This window comes from Ammospiza caudacuta, chromosome 20 (assembly GCF_027887145.1).
Source record: "Ammospiza caudacuta isolate bAmmCau1 chromosome 20, bAmmCau1.pri, whole genome shotgun sequence".
NCBI classification, from domain to species: domain Eukaryota; kingdom Metazoa; phylum Chordata; class Aves; order Passeriformes; family Passerellidae; genus Ammospiza; species Ammospiza caudacuta.
In genome coordinates, this window is record NC_080612.1 from 10,161,741 (window position 1) to 10,174,570 (window position 12,830).

General features: G+C 42.0%; 1 protein-coding gene across 1 annotated transcript in view; it reads left to right on the plus strand.

Moving 5' to 3' along the window:
• The window catches only part of VMP1 (vacuole membrane protein 1), a 62,111-nt gene that overhangs the window by 4,764 nt on the left and 44,517 nt on the right, over positions 1-12,830 (plus strand). Inside the window, exons 2-5 of the mRNA XM_058817609.1 lie at positions 2,831-2,930; positions 5,133-5,268; positions 7,520-7,610; positions 9,103-9,213. Of these exons, the coding sequence (XP_058673592.1) occupies positions 2,855-2,930; positions 5,133-5,268; positions 7,520-7,610; positions 9,103-9,213 (414 nt within the window). The 5' untranslated portion in view covers positions 2,831-2,854. The remainder of the gene's footprint in view (positions 1-2,830; positions 2,931-5,132; positions 5,269-7,519; positions 7,611-9,102; positions 9,214-12,830) is intronic.

A 12,830-nucleotide genomic window follows, 5' to 3' on the forward strand; every position in this document is an offset into this window, starting at 1 on the left:
AGGGTTTGCACAGCCTGGCCTGTAGCATCAGACATGGAGACCAGTTGGCATTGCACTAAATGAATTTCCCTGGGGTGTAATTAAGCTGAGAGTAGGGACCAAACCAATCAAGACTTTAATTCTGAAGTCTAGATTTGCACATGTGAAAAAAGATAGATTTCAAAATGAGGAACGTGTGGCTTCCACTGAAATTTGTGGATTTTTTTATTTTTTTCTAATCTTTGCTATATTTAAGTCAACAAAATGTGACTGAAGTTCCCTAAGCCAGAACACTTTTTTTAGTGTTGCTGTGTGTGCTCAGCAGCTCTGGCTGGCTTTTGCTTCCTAAGCAGCTTTCTGTGAACATCAGGCTTGCAGGGTGTGGGTGTGCAATTTAAATATTGCCCTCTGCAGTTTGGGCTCTGTGTGTGTGAATTCCTGTGGTGTGGACATGGGCATGTGTGTATGGAAACTTACATTGGAGATGTTCATAAATATTTATTTATATATAACATAATATATATATTATATGTATATAAAAAATATAAAATTGTAGTTGTTCATAAATGCTTAAATATATATAAAATTATACATGTTATGCATTACATGTTATGCATTACATGTTATGCATTACATGTTATGCATTACATGTTAATATAAAATTGCAGGTGTTTGTAAATGCTTACTTAAATACATATAAAATTATACCTATATACTATATATATAAAATGTATATAAAATTGTAGGTGTTCGTAAGTGCTTATTTAAATACATATAAAATTATATCTATATACTATATATGAAAATATATATAAAATTGTAGTTGTTCATAAATGCTTATTTAAATATATATAAAATTATATATGTTGTATATTACATGTTGTATATTACATGCTAATATAAAATTGCAGGTGTTTGTAAGTGCTTATTTAAATACATATAAAATTATATCTATATAATATATATAAAATATATATAAAATTGTAGGCGTTCATAAATGCTTATTTATGTATATAAAATTCAATATATAATATATATAAAATTGTAGATGTTCATACATTTTTATTTAAATAGATATATATATATATAATATATATATATAAAAATATATATAAAGTTGCAGGTGTTCATAAATGCTTATTTAAATATATATAAAATAATGAGTGCAGTCAGAACCAAAGCAGGATGCACGTGTCCTGGTGGAACTGAGGGTGGCCGAACATTTGATCCTGTTATTGCCATAAGAGCAGCCCTGTTACCCTCCCCTGGGGCGGCTGCAGAGGGTCAGGCTGCTCTGAACTCCCTGGCAGAGCACAGCTCCACGTTTCCCTGGGCTGCAGGGCGTGCAGAGGTGCTGTGCAGCTCCCACTGCAGCAGCTCAGCCCTCCTGTCCTTGGTGACTCAGGAGCCCTTGGCATTTTTCAGCTTTTCTCATTTTTTAGGTGCTTTGGGTATTCTGGGCTCACATTGCGGTGGATAAAAGCTGTGACGTGCATGAGATGAGTTCCTGCTGCCCTGTTTAACCAGACACATTTCTGTTTCTGCACATTTTGTGTCAGGGGGAGGTGGTGAAGAAAGGACTCCTTCCTGAGATCCAGGGCTTTTGACAACTGGATTTTAACTAAAACTTTTAGTAATTAGATTCTAGCCAACAATTTTATCTGTATTGCAATTAATGTACCTGGCTTGCACCTGTTTAGAAAAACACCTGTGTAAAACTGACTTGTGACACCCTGGAAATGTCAAATACAGTATCTGAAATCTCTGAACATTTTATTTAAAAATTTGACAAAATTATTGCAGTCTGAATCCAAGGGGTGACCTCACTCCTGTTTACCAAACCTGAGTTGCTGCTTGGCTCTTAAGCCTCACATAAATCAATGGGGAAGGATTTTTTCTGTAGAACTTCAATTTCTTCCACTGGACAGTTTTATATAACCTGTCATTTTAATACTGCACCACTTTTCTTTCCAACAAAAGCAACATATGAAAAACTGTAAATCAGGATGCTTACAGGGAGAAATACAATGCAAATAAAATGCTTTAGCTTTGTGGGACTCTCTTTTAAGAGAAAGAGTTTTAAGATTCAAGAGAGGGTTTTTAAAACAAGGAGTCTGACTGGTTACACTCTTTGTGTTTGATTGCATAAGAATTGTCAGCTGTTCAGGTTTTGTTTTTTGAAAGAAAAAAAAAAAGACAACTCTTGCAACAGTCTGGTTTGTGCTGGCTCCCACTTCTTGCATGATTTACTCTCCTGGATAAGGAAAGCCCCATCTGTTCTTTTGGGGTTTTGTTGTATGGCTGATCCCTCTAGAGGGAGGCTAAAGCAGCACTGAGTATGGACAGGGCAGCACAGCTCCCCTCAGAAAGCTCCCGTCCTCTGCAGGGTTTGCCTTTTGTGCAGGGCAGGAGATGCAGCTCCGTATCCTGGTTACCACACTGAGGGCTCATTTCCAGCCAGGGAGGGTTCTGACACAGAGCTCTGGTGCCAGGATGAGGAGCACACCTGGAGCTCCAGCCTCAGGATGGGAGTGAGGTTTGTACAAAGCTCTGCTGCTCCTGGAGCCCAAACAGTGGGCTGGGTCAAGGAAGGGGTTTGTTTAATGAGCTTTTGTTCAGCTGTTAGAAGTGAGGGAGTTTTGTCATTTGAGTGAAAAATTTAGAATGATGTAGGTGGAAATGTTTTAATCTTTGTCAGTGTGGGGACTGAATCACTTTCTGTGTTGGTGGTGTAATGCAGGATGAGTGTGAGCTGGCTTTGGGAGCTGCTGGGTGTTTGTCTGCATCCTTTGCCTGTGGAGAGCTCCTAACCTGAACCACACCTTGTCCTTTTTGGTTTCTTCTCTCTCAGCCCCAGAGGTGACTGATCTATGAAATGGCAGAGAATGGCACAGACTGTGACCAGAGACGCATCAGAATGAGCAAAGAGCAGCACAATGGCAGCTTCACGGGTAGGTGGGAATCCCTTGGTGCTCTCACTGCCCTGTGTGGGCTGTAAAGATGGAAAAGGAATTGATTTGGGTTTTCTGTGGAGGCCAGGCTGGATGGAGCCACCTGACCTAGGGAGTGGCACCTCTGCCCGTGCCAGGGGTGGAATGGGATGGGCTTTAGGGCCCTTCCAACCCAAACCATTCTGGCACTCTGATTTTATGCCCATATTGCAGAGGGCTCCATGCCTGAATCAATCTTAGAAACCTCAGTCAGCTCTGAACCTGAGGGATTTAGGATTTCAAAGCCATGGAGTAGATTCATGCTGTGTATTTCCATTCACGTTTCTCTTACACTCCTTTTTTCTCCCAAAGTTCTTGATACATTTAAGCCCCACAAAACTGACCTGGATACCAACAGAGGCTACAGCAACAACAAAAAAACCTAAAAAAGTGTAACTGTTGGCAAATGTGTGGCTGTGGAAGTCAGACTGTACAGCCCCACCCTTTGGCACTGAAAAGTCAGTTCTTGGTCATAAAAATCTGATTTACTCTGGGACACATCCAGTTATTAGTCTCCCAATTTCTAGCTGTTCTGTTGAAATTCAATGTCACTATAATTTATTGGTTTCAGTGATAAACTACCAGCAAAACAGTTTTAACTACTTCATCTCCTGCCTCTCCTCTGTTTTTCCTGCTGGTATGGCTGAAGTAGCCTGGGATTAATGTTTAGAACTCATGAAAAATAACGTGAAAACAGTTAATGAAGATTTTTGTGTTACTGAATTATCCATGCTGTGTAGTAAAGCATGGAAATTATAATCATCCTTGTTTGTTTCCTGTCAGCTTTAAATGTGCCAGTTCCATATTTAATTAAGTTTTGTAATCAAGTGATTTCTCAAGTTGTGTGCAGTCTTACACCATTGTCTTTTATGACCTTTTACTAAAAACAAGGTCATAAAAACAAGGTTGAAACATTTTTATTACACATATTAAACCAAAAAGATTAACTGCATGTTTGTATGTATGGAACAAATTAAAGCCTTTTACTTAGTCTTAAATCATCCTGTAACTCTGAGGGAATGTGGATGTTCTTCAGTATTTGCCAGGATTTCTGTTCGTTCATCTTAAGCAACTGATTTTCCAACTAAGGAATACAGAATTAAGTGGGCTGTGTGACTAATGAGAGCTGCAATTTCTGTGTAAATATCAGCATCTGATAAGGCAAAATGGTTCAGGTACTGGAGTAAGACTGAAATAATACATCTTGGGTTCCAATGTGCTGGAGATCCGATTAGATCAATATTTTAAATGCAACAGCTTTTTAAAAATCTAAAATTTATCAATATTATTACAATGCAAAATAGAATACATGTGTTGTGACTGTGTACTAAGTGATGTTTAAACAACTTTGGTGTCTGTTTGGCTACAAGTGTATTTTTTCATTGTTTACTGGTACTATTTTTAAATCTTATTCCAGAATTCCTTTTCTTTAAAAGTTTAAAAATTATTACTGCTTATTAGCTTGACAACCTTTGAACAAGCCATTCTCCTCCAAAAAAACAGCTCAGGTTTGGGGTTTTATTCATCTTATTGTGAGCACAAAATAACACCTTGATTGGAAAAGGTTTTGTGAGCAGGGCCTGGGCTGGGTGTGAGCTCAGTGCCAGGCAGGGCTGAGCTCCTTTCCAGGACAGGACTCTGGGAGAGGCTCCTGCCTGGCAGGGCAGGTGCTCCTATCCAGTTCCACCCTGTAATTCCATCCTGTGCAGGGGGAGCTGGGAATAGCTGTGCTGGACAAGAGCCAGCTCAGAGGTTCAGAGGGAAATGTCCCTGCTGAGCTCACACCTGACCTGGGGTCTGGCTGCTCTCAGCTCCTCTCAGTGCCCTGCAACTTATTATTTTGCATTCTTTTATTAAAAAAAGAGACATTGAATGGACTCTTAGTTTGTCCAGTGTCATTGGAAAGGTGGCACTTTCACCTTCCAATGTCATTTTTAAAAAAACTAGAAATGTTAAAGTCAGAAAATTCACTTCCCTTTTCTTCACCTTAAGAGCAGCAGTGTGTACACTTGTGTTATTCCATGTCCTATAGCGACAGCTCCCATTAACTTCCTGACAATTTTTTTAAAAAATCAGTGTATTTTTGGGTGGGATAGCAGCTGACTGCCAACCTGTGCTTTTACAGATTTTTTTTTTTATATTTTCTTTTCTTTTCATTTGCAGATTCCTCGATGTTGAGTGAGCGGAAGCGAAGGGAGCGAGAGGAGAGGTTGAATATTGTGCTGTGGAAAAAACCTCTTGTTACCTTGCAGTATTTTTGCCTGGAAACTCTATTAAACTTGAAGGAATGGACCATAAAGTAAAGATCATTTCTTTAACTTCTACTAAGCGTTCTGGGCAAACCCATGCTCTGATTCAGTAGGTCATTCTGACATCTCACTTTCCCTGATGGTTCACAACCTGAGAACTGTTTTTTTCAGACAACATGTGTATTTTTGTCCCTTAAAGGTGGCTGCTGGAGCATCCCACACTTGTAGCTGTGCTCTCAGATCTGCTGCCTAAATTACATAAATGCAGCAAGGTGCTTGGGAGAGAAAATGGCAAACTGCCTTTCTGAAGGGTTGAATATTCCACTTTGAAAGAGTGAGATCCTTAAGGCAAAGGGATGTTGTGCTTATGGCTGCAGTGTCAGCACTGACCTGCTAATGCTGGTGTCACTGAGTAATCTTCAAACAGCTCAGCCAGGGCAGAGATCAGGGCTCTGTGCAGCTTGCACTGATGTTTATGATGCTGTAAAGAGGACTTGGCTTCTCTGTGGCCTTTTTACAGCAGGAAATGATTTATTAAAGCACTTTCCTTGAGTGTGATTTCCACACTGGATAAACCAGCTTTTATCCCAGTGAGAGAATTGGTGAGGAGCAGTCCTGCCATTCCCTGCTAGTGCTGAAAGGCAGAGCCAGTTCTTAAGGCACAGGCCTGGGGGTTTAGGCTGCCAAAACAAGAGTGTAATGTGCAGTGAAAATGGCAGGAGTAGCAGCCATGCAGGGCTTGTGTTGGTGGCTCTGCTGTGCTTGGGATGAGTTTACAAAGCCTTTCCCAGTCAGGGGACAGGGTCTAATGTCACCTTGGGTGACTCCAGCTGTGGGCTGCTCCTCCAGGCTGAGCTCAGCTGGTGCTCAGGGCTCTGCTCACTGTCTGGAGGTGCTGCAGTCCAGATTTACTGACAGCTTCCATTTGCCTTTGAAATTGTTTGTATAAAAAACACCAGCTTTGTGTAGTGTAGCCTTAATTCCTTTTTACACCCCAAAAAAACCTGAAACCCCCCCAAGCCTATTTATTTTATTATGTGCATTCTTTCAACTACCGTTAGGAATTGTCTCTGAGAACTGTTTACTGGGTCTGACATCTGTAATTTCTGATAATAGCCAAGCATTTATTTAAACTAAGCAGAAATAACATTGGAGGATTTATTTTAAGACCTCAAATCTTATTTGGCTTCCTAGACATCCAGTTCTGTTACAGATAGCACTTGCCTCCTCTGCTGAGCAGCACATTCAGTTGTCTGGCACTCCCCTGATAGAATCTTTACAGAAAATAACCCTGACTATTACAAGCTATTAAGTTGAGACCTCAGATTGACTCTTAATGATCTCCTGTGTTCCATTGCATAAATTGTGTTTTTGAATGACAATAATTTGAAAATTCAATTGTCATACTAATGTAAGCAGCACTAACTTTAATTTTAAAATGTTCTGAGTGCTCTTTTCAGTTTGCTTAATATGAAATATTTGTGACTGTTTTCCTGTATTATGCCTCACATTTCTATCTTTCTGTCTAATTAGATAAGTTATGTTTATAATTTGCTATTTTAGGCTGGGAATTTTAAGTGATGCTAGCACTTTTTTTATACATCATTAGGTGACAATATAGTAGTGTTGTGTGGAAAATTATAAATGTATTTGCTAATCTACTGTGTGTGGCCACATACACATCAAGCAGGAAAAAAAGGAGTTAAAACCAAATGTGCTCAAAAATTATTTGGTAGCAGATGACTTTGGAAAACATTTTTCTCCATTTACTCACCTAATGCTTCAAAGTTACTTAAAATAGATTTATTAAATTTGGAGCTGTTATAAGTACCAATTTTAATAGATAAAGGAAAACAAAATAATGTAAAGATTTATCCCTGTGACTGTCACTGTGGCTCTGCCCAGCAGCACAGCTGGAAATCAGCATTTCTGAATTCCACCCAGCTCGTCCTTGCCCAGGGCCTGCTTTGCTCTGTGCTTGGCCACAGCTGCTGCTCAGGGCCTGGGTCTGACTCTTGGCTCCAGAAGCTGAATTGTTTTCAGCTTGTGTTTGTTTTCAGTCAGTTACTTTGTTTTGCTTTATTAAAAAAAGTAAAATACGAGTGGCTGAACTTTGATCTGGCTTGCCAGTGACGCGGGGATTTTTCCCTGAAGAGTAAAGGCTCCCCAGATATTTTCCTGGGAGGTTTGCAGTGCTGCCATCATCCCTGCTGAGCACATCCCCAGTCCCCAGAGGTAACTGAGTTGCTCTGAGCTGCATGTTTGATGGTGAAAATCCCTGATTTGCCATTTGTCTTTCAGACTGTGGCGGCGGCGCGGGGTGCTGGCGTGCGCGGTGCTGGCACTGGTGGCGCTCACAGCCCTGTACTACATCGAGGGAGCACACCAACAGGTACCAGCCCTGCTTCCCTGGCCCCCCTCCCTCCCTGGGCTGGGAACTGAATGAATCCTGCTGCCATCTCCATGAATTTGTAATGGATCTTGGGAGCTGCTCGCTAAGGTTTTGTTCCTCAAGTCGTGGCTGCTCTGTTGGTGTGCATGAGTTGTGTTTGGAGGTGGGGAGGGATGAGCTGTGTCATTCTGGTGGATCTGGAGGTGTCTCATCTGCTCCTGAGTGAAGCACACCTGGGGGGCTGCAGCACTCCTTCACAGCTGCTGTCAGCTAGATTTTCATGGTGGTGGGAGGGGAGGTGTTACCCTGAGTCGTGGCAGAGCTTCGTGTTTCCCAGGAAATGATTCTTGTGGAAGAAATTATGCTGTGGAAGGTCTCCTGCCCAGCTAGGACAGGCACATACAGAGCAGAGCTTCATGTTTCCCAAGAAATGACTCTTGATCCTGTAGAAAGTCTCCTGCCCAGCTAGCACAGGAGATGTAAAATGGTTTTGTGTTTCAGATCTGTTCCTGTGATGTGAACACAAAGCCTGGTGCTTCTGCAGCACTGGAAGTCTCAGACATGGTTAAGCTTAGTGATGGTGCTCTCTGCACCTTTCCCTTCCCCATTTCTCTTGGAGTTTCAGATTTTCCTGGAGGACAGGGAGCCCTTTTAAAAACCAATCCCAGCTGCTGTCACAGCTCTGAAATGAGCAGGTTCCCAATTGCAATTTTTGCTTCCATCCCTCCTGCTGGGGTGTGGCACTGCCTGCTGAGGGGTCTGCAGTTCTGCACCCCAAGTCCTGACTGCCCAGGTTTCCTTGGGCCTGCTGAGGGCAGTGTCACCCTCAGGTGACAGCCAGTGCAGGGGCTCCCTGCCAAGGAGGTGTCAGCCAGGTTCACTTGGCATTTTTAAGGTGTTTTTGTGCCCTGGCAGGTTGGAGCCTGGATAAGAATGGTGTAAAATTCACCTTGGTGCTGTTGGTCTATGGATGGTGTAAAACAGTGTCCAGAACTCGCTGTGGCTTTCCCACGTCCCCTCATTTCTGGGTGCAGCACACAACCAGCATTTTAATGTTTTCTTAAAAATGACAAACCTGCTCCAAGGTGTAACATCCAGCAGGCTCACTGGGAGTGCAGCTGATTTTATTCTTTATTTAAACTGTTCAGACAATTCTCTGAGCTGCCTGGGCTCTACCTGACACTGTCTGGGGCTTGCTCCTCATGGGCCTGTTCTGGATTTCAACCTCCTACTATTGAACCTGAATTTCCATCTGTCTCCTTGGAAACTTGCTGATTCCAAAATGTGGGTTTTTTTTTTTTTCTTTTGAAAGTGCAGTTTCCGCTACATGTCTGTGCTGTTACTGAAATAAATTGTAAAAAGAAGTATTTAGGAGCCTATTTCAGTTGTTGTAATCCAGATAAATGTCTGTGTTAGCTTGTAGCCTAATTTTCTGCCTTGGAGATTTCATAATTTATATATTTTTTCTTTTTTTGTGCCTTTCCTTGCTCAGTATGTGCAGTACATGGAGAAGAAGTTCTTCTGGTGTGCCTACTGGGTAGGATTGGGCATTCTGTCCTCTGTTGGGCTTGGAACAGGTCTCCACACCTTTCTGCTCTACTTGGTAAGGATATTTCCACACCATGTCCTTTTTGAATTGAGTACTTTAATTGTTGCATATTTTAAAAGCAATGAATAAATAATTTTCTGCAAGTTCTCACCATTAAATACATCTGAAGTTGGTGCTCTGGTGGGTGCTGTTCATGTTCTACACTGCATCCCTTGTTCTGTAGTTTGTAAGCTCTGTGTTTGTTGAACTGTGGATATTGGCCTGCTGTTGGTTAATGCTCACTTTGAAACAATGAGCCCAATCTGCAAGCTCCACCCTCTAATCTCCTCATTTAAATGAAGCCTGTCCTACTGTGTGCAGCTCAAGTGTTTCCATTTAAAATTTTTCAGAGTATTTTTTTAGTAGCTTAAAATTATCATTTTTCTAACTGAAGCCACCAAAACAGGCAGCTGGTTTAAAGTTCAGTCTGTATTAATTTTGCTTTGAAAAAAATAGCAAGAACAATGTTTTTCTATGAAGATAAAGTATGAAAATTTGCATGATGTTGTTTATCTCAGTGTAGCTATGAAAGTCAGGGAAATGTTTGGGTGTGTTTTGCTTTTGGCCATTGGATTAGTTCCTGGGTTATGAAACCACTGTCCTGGATTCAAGAAAAGGATTCATGGCCACAAAATAATTAAAACCAGTTCATGCAACAAATGTCATCTTGTATTTGGAACCATTACAGATGTTTACTTTCAGAGCTGCTTTAATCATTAACAATAACACAGAAAACACTGCAGGAAACTCCTGCCTGTCCCCCCAGCAGGGAGGGCAGTGCCTGGCAGATGGGATGGCATGGCATGAGCAGCCTCAGATTTGCTTCTGTCCTAAAGGTTGTGGAATTAATTCCTGCTAAACAAACCAAGTTTGTGCATTGAGCACTGTCACACCCCAGGCCACTTCAAAATTATTTTGACACATGAAATCCTCCTAAGACAGCACCACTCCTTTTCTTAAAGGAGGTGGAACCTTTCTTTTACACTGTATTTAAAAATCAAAATTCTAAATTCCTTCAGTGTAGAAAAATTAAATTCCATAATACATCACTTTGATTATCCTGTGGGATATGTGAACCTCATTAGGCCTTGACCTGAGCTGACACTGAAATAATTTATAGAAAATACAACCTCTCAGTTGGTTTATCAGTATAACTTATGGTGGGTGTTTGGGAAGTTCACAGCCTTCCAAAGATTACAGGGATGTGTCACCCAGGAAAAGAAACTGAGTTTGATATTGGTAGGGAAGGTATTTATTAGGAACATAAAAGGGAAGGCTTCACATAACTTTGTTAGGAAGGGAAATCAGACTGATTAGATTACACTGAGTAATTAGAAGGTGGTTATGGAGTAAAATGTAATAAAAATGTACCATCAACATCCAAAGTGTAAATACTACAGGAGAAACACTGGTTTGCTTTAAATGTATTTAATATATAAATACATGAGATAAGCATGTTCCTGTTTCACTGAGGGAATTCCTGGAACAACGAGAAGCCAGGATTTGTTTCCTCTTTTTTTCCTGAGTAACATTTAGTGATTAGCACGGTCTGCTCAGGTCAGTTAACACCTGGGCAGTGCCTGAGCACCTCATGGTTTACACCTCGGTGGAAGCCACGCGGTTGTTGCCACTAGATGGCAGAGGGGGTGTAAAAACAGCACTGCTGACCCGGACAAGCCGTGTTTGAACTGTTCATGTTCTTATCGCTGCAGCTGTGCCTGCAAGGTGTACATGGGATTTGTTATCGCTGCAGTAAAACAGTGCTGGGATCTGCTCGGTGTGAGAGGGAACAGGGAGTGCTGACCTGAGCTTTCAGGGGTGAGCTCTTTCAGAGTGGTGCTCTGCTTTTAACCCAGCTGGAAACAATGCAGGTAGAAGCTCCAGCTCTCAAAGAAAGGAGTTGTAACTATTTTGCTTTGTTACCTGTACAGCAGTTCCCTTTAAAATCGAAATACGACACATTAAGTGAGGCTTTCAATATTAACTTCTGCATTACTACTGATCTACTGTTCATGTTCCACACACTTTAATTACCTTTCTTCATAATGGTAAAACTTATTCTTCTGTTGACTCAAAGAAATGAGAAGTTACAAAACAAATCCTCCCCTGCTTCAGTGCCTGGATTTGCTGGCACTAGAGAATAGGCCCAGTAAGTGCTTTCAAATTGCTTTTAATTAATTGCTCATTTTAAAGCTGTATGTACAGGGAGATTGTTGGCAGTGCAATTACACGCTGGGAGAACAATGCCCTTGGGCCCACCCATGCGGTGCTGAGCTCTGCTGGGACTTGCAGCACTGTCTGTGCCACCGAGGGCACGAGGAGGAATTGATGGCATGTGGGCACCTGCTCAGGCTCCCTCAGCTGTCACACAGGTGCACCTGAATTAAACACTCTGCATCAGCCATTTACTGCATGGGGCCAGGCACTGGGCAGGCCCTGCAAGTGGTTATGCAATGGCTGCAGGATATGAATGACTCTGATGTTTGCTTTCCCTGGCCTGCTTAGCTGTTTTTGCAGTGTTGAAAACTGTCATTTGTCTGGATCCTTCAGAGCATCTCTCACCAGCTGCTTTTTGGAGCTGCATTCTGGTGCCAGGAGAGATCCCAGGGTTAGCTGAGAAGAGAGTACTTGGAAATTGCTAAAAGAAGAATTTCAAGCAGCCTCAGTGTGGGAGGGGTGGTGCTGCCTCAGGATCATTTCAGTTCACATCTGATTTGGGATTTTTTTGGTCACCAATCCTTGGTGCAAGAGAGACAGGTCGAGTGTGTCAGTTTGATACCAGGCTTTTAATTGCTGTTCCTGTGATTGGAGACCTTTCTATATGTTAGAGAGGGCCTGAAGTATCAATTCCTACTTTAATGCTGCTTCCTTGTTTGCTGCCAGCACTGGATGTAAAATCTGACATGGCTTTTTGGGAAACAATTCTCGTGCTGCACTTGGCACCGAGCTGAGGGCTGGCACAGAGCAGATCTTCAAGGCAGGAACAGGGAAGCAAGGCCACTCTTTCAAGAATCCTTTCCATTCTGACACTCTCAAAACAAGCCTGCTGGCTTATTTTTCCTGAAGCCCATTAAAGGTTTTTCACAGTTCTTTAAAAACAACGCTTAAAAATAGGAATCATGATGTGGTTCTGTAGGAAATAAAACTATCATGATTAATGACTCCAAATACTGGTTTTAGCAGTACATGGCTTTTTCCTCGGTCCTGAGATGTTTTCTCTTGGTGGTAGATTAAAATACAAACAGCATGAATCACCTCATTACCAGCAGAGGATGGCTGAGGGTAACTCATGAGGAATTTTTGGTGTTTGCACATCTCTGAGAGATCTTTGCTGCTGAAAATGAATGAATGAGGCGGCGGTGCCGGAGGGCTCCGAGCAGGGCAGGGTTGGGATCGTGGCTGAGCCCATCCCCACCCAAACCTTGCCTCGTGCTTTGGTTTCACTTCAGCTCTGAAAAACGGATTTTTGTCAAAGATGAAGCTAAAAAAAAAGTGCTTCAAACGAGTGGTTGAGGGCGCGGTGAGTCCCCTCTCCCTGGGGAAGTGAAATCCCTGAGGGGATGAATGGCACCGAATTCCTCACCCTCACAGCTCAGAGCTCTGCCTGTTTGCATTGGTGGTGGTTTTGGTGC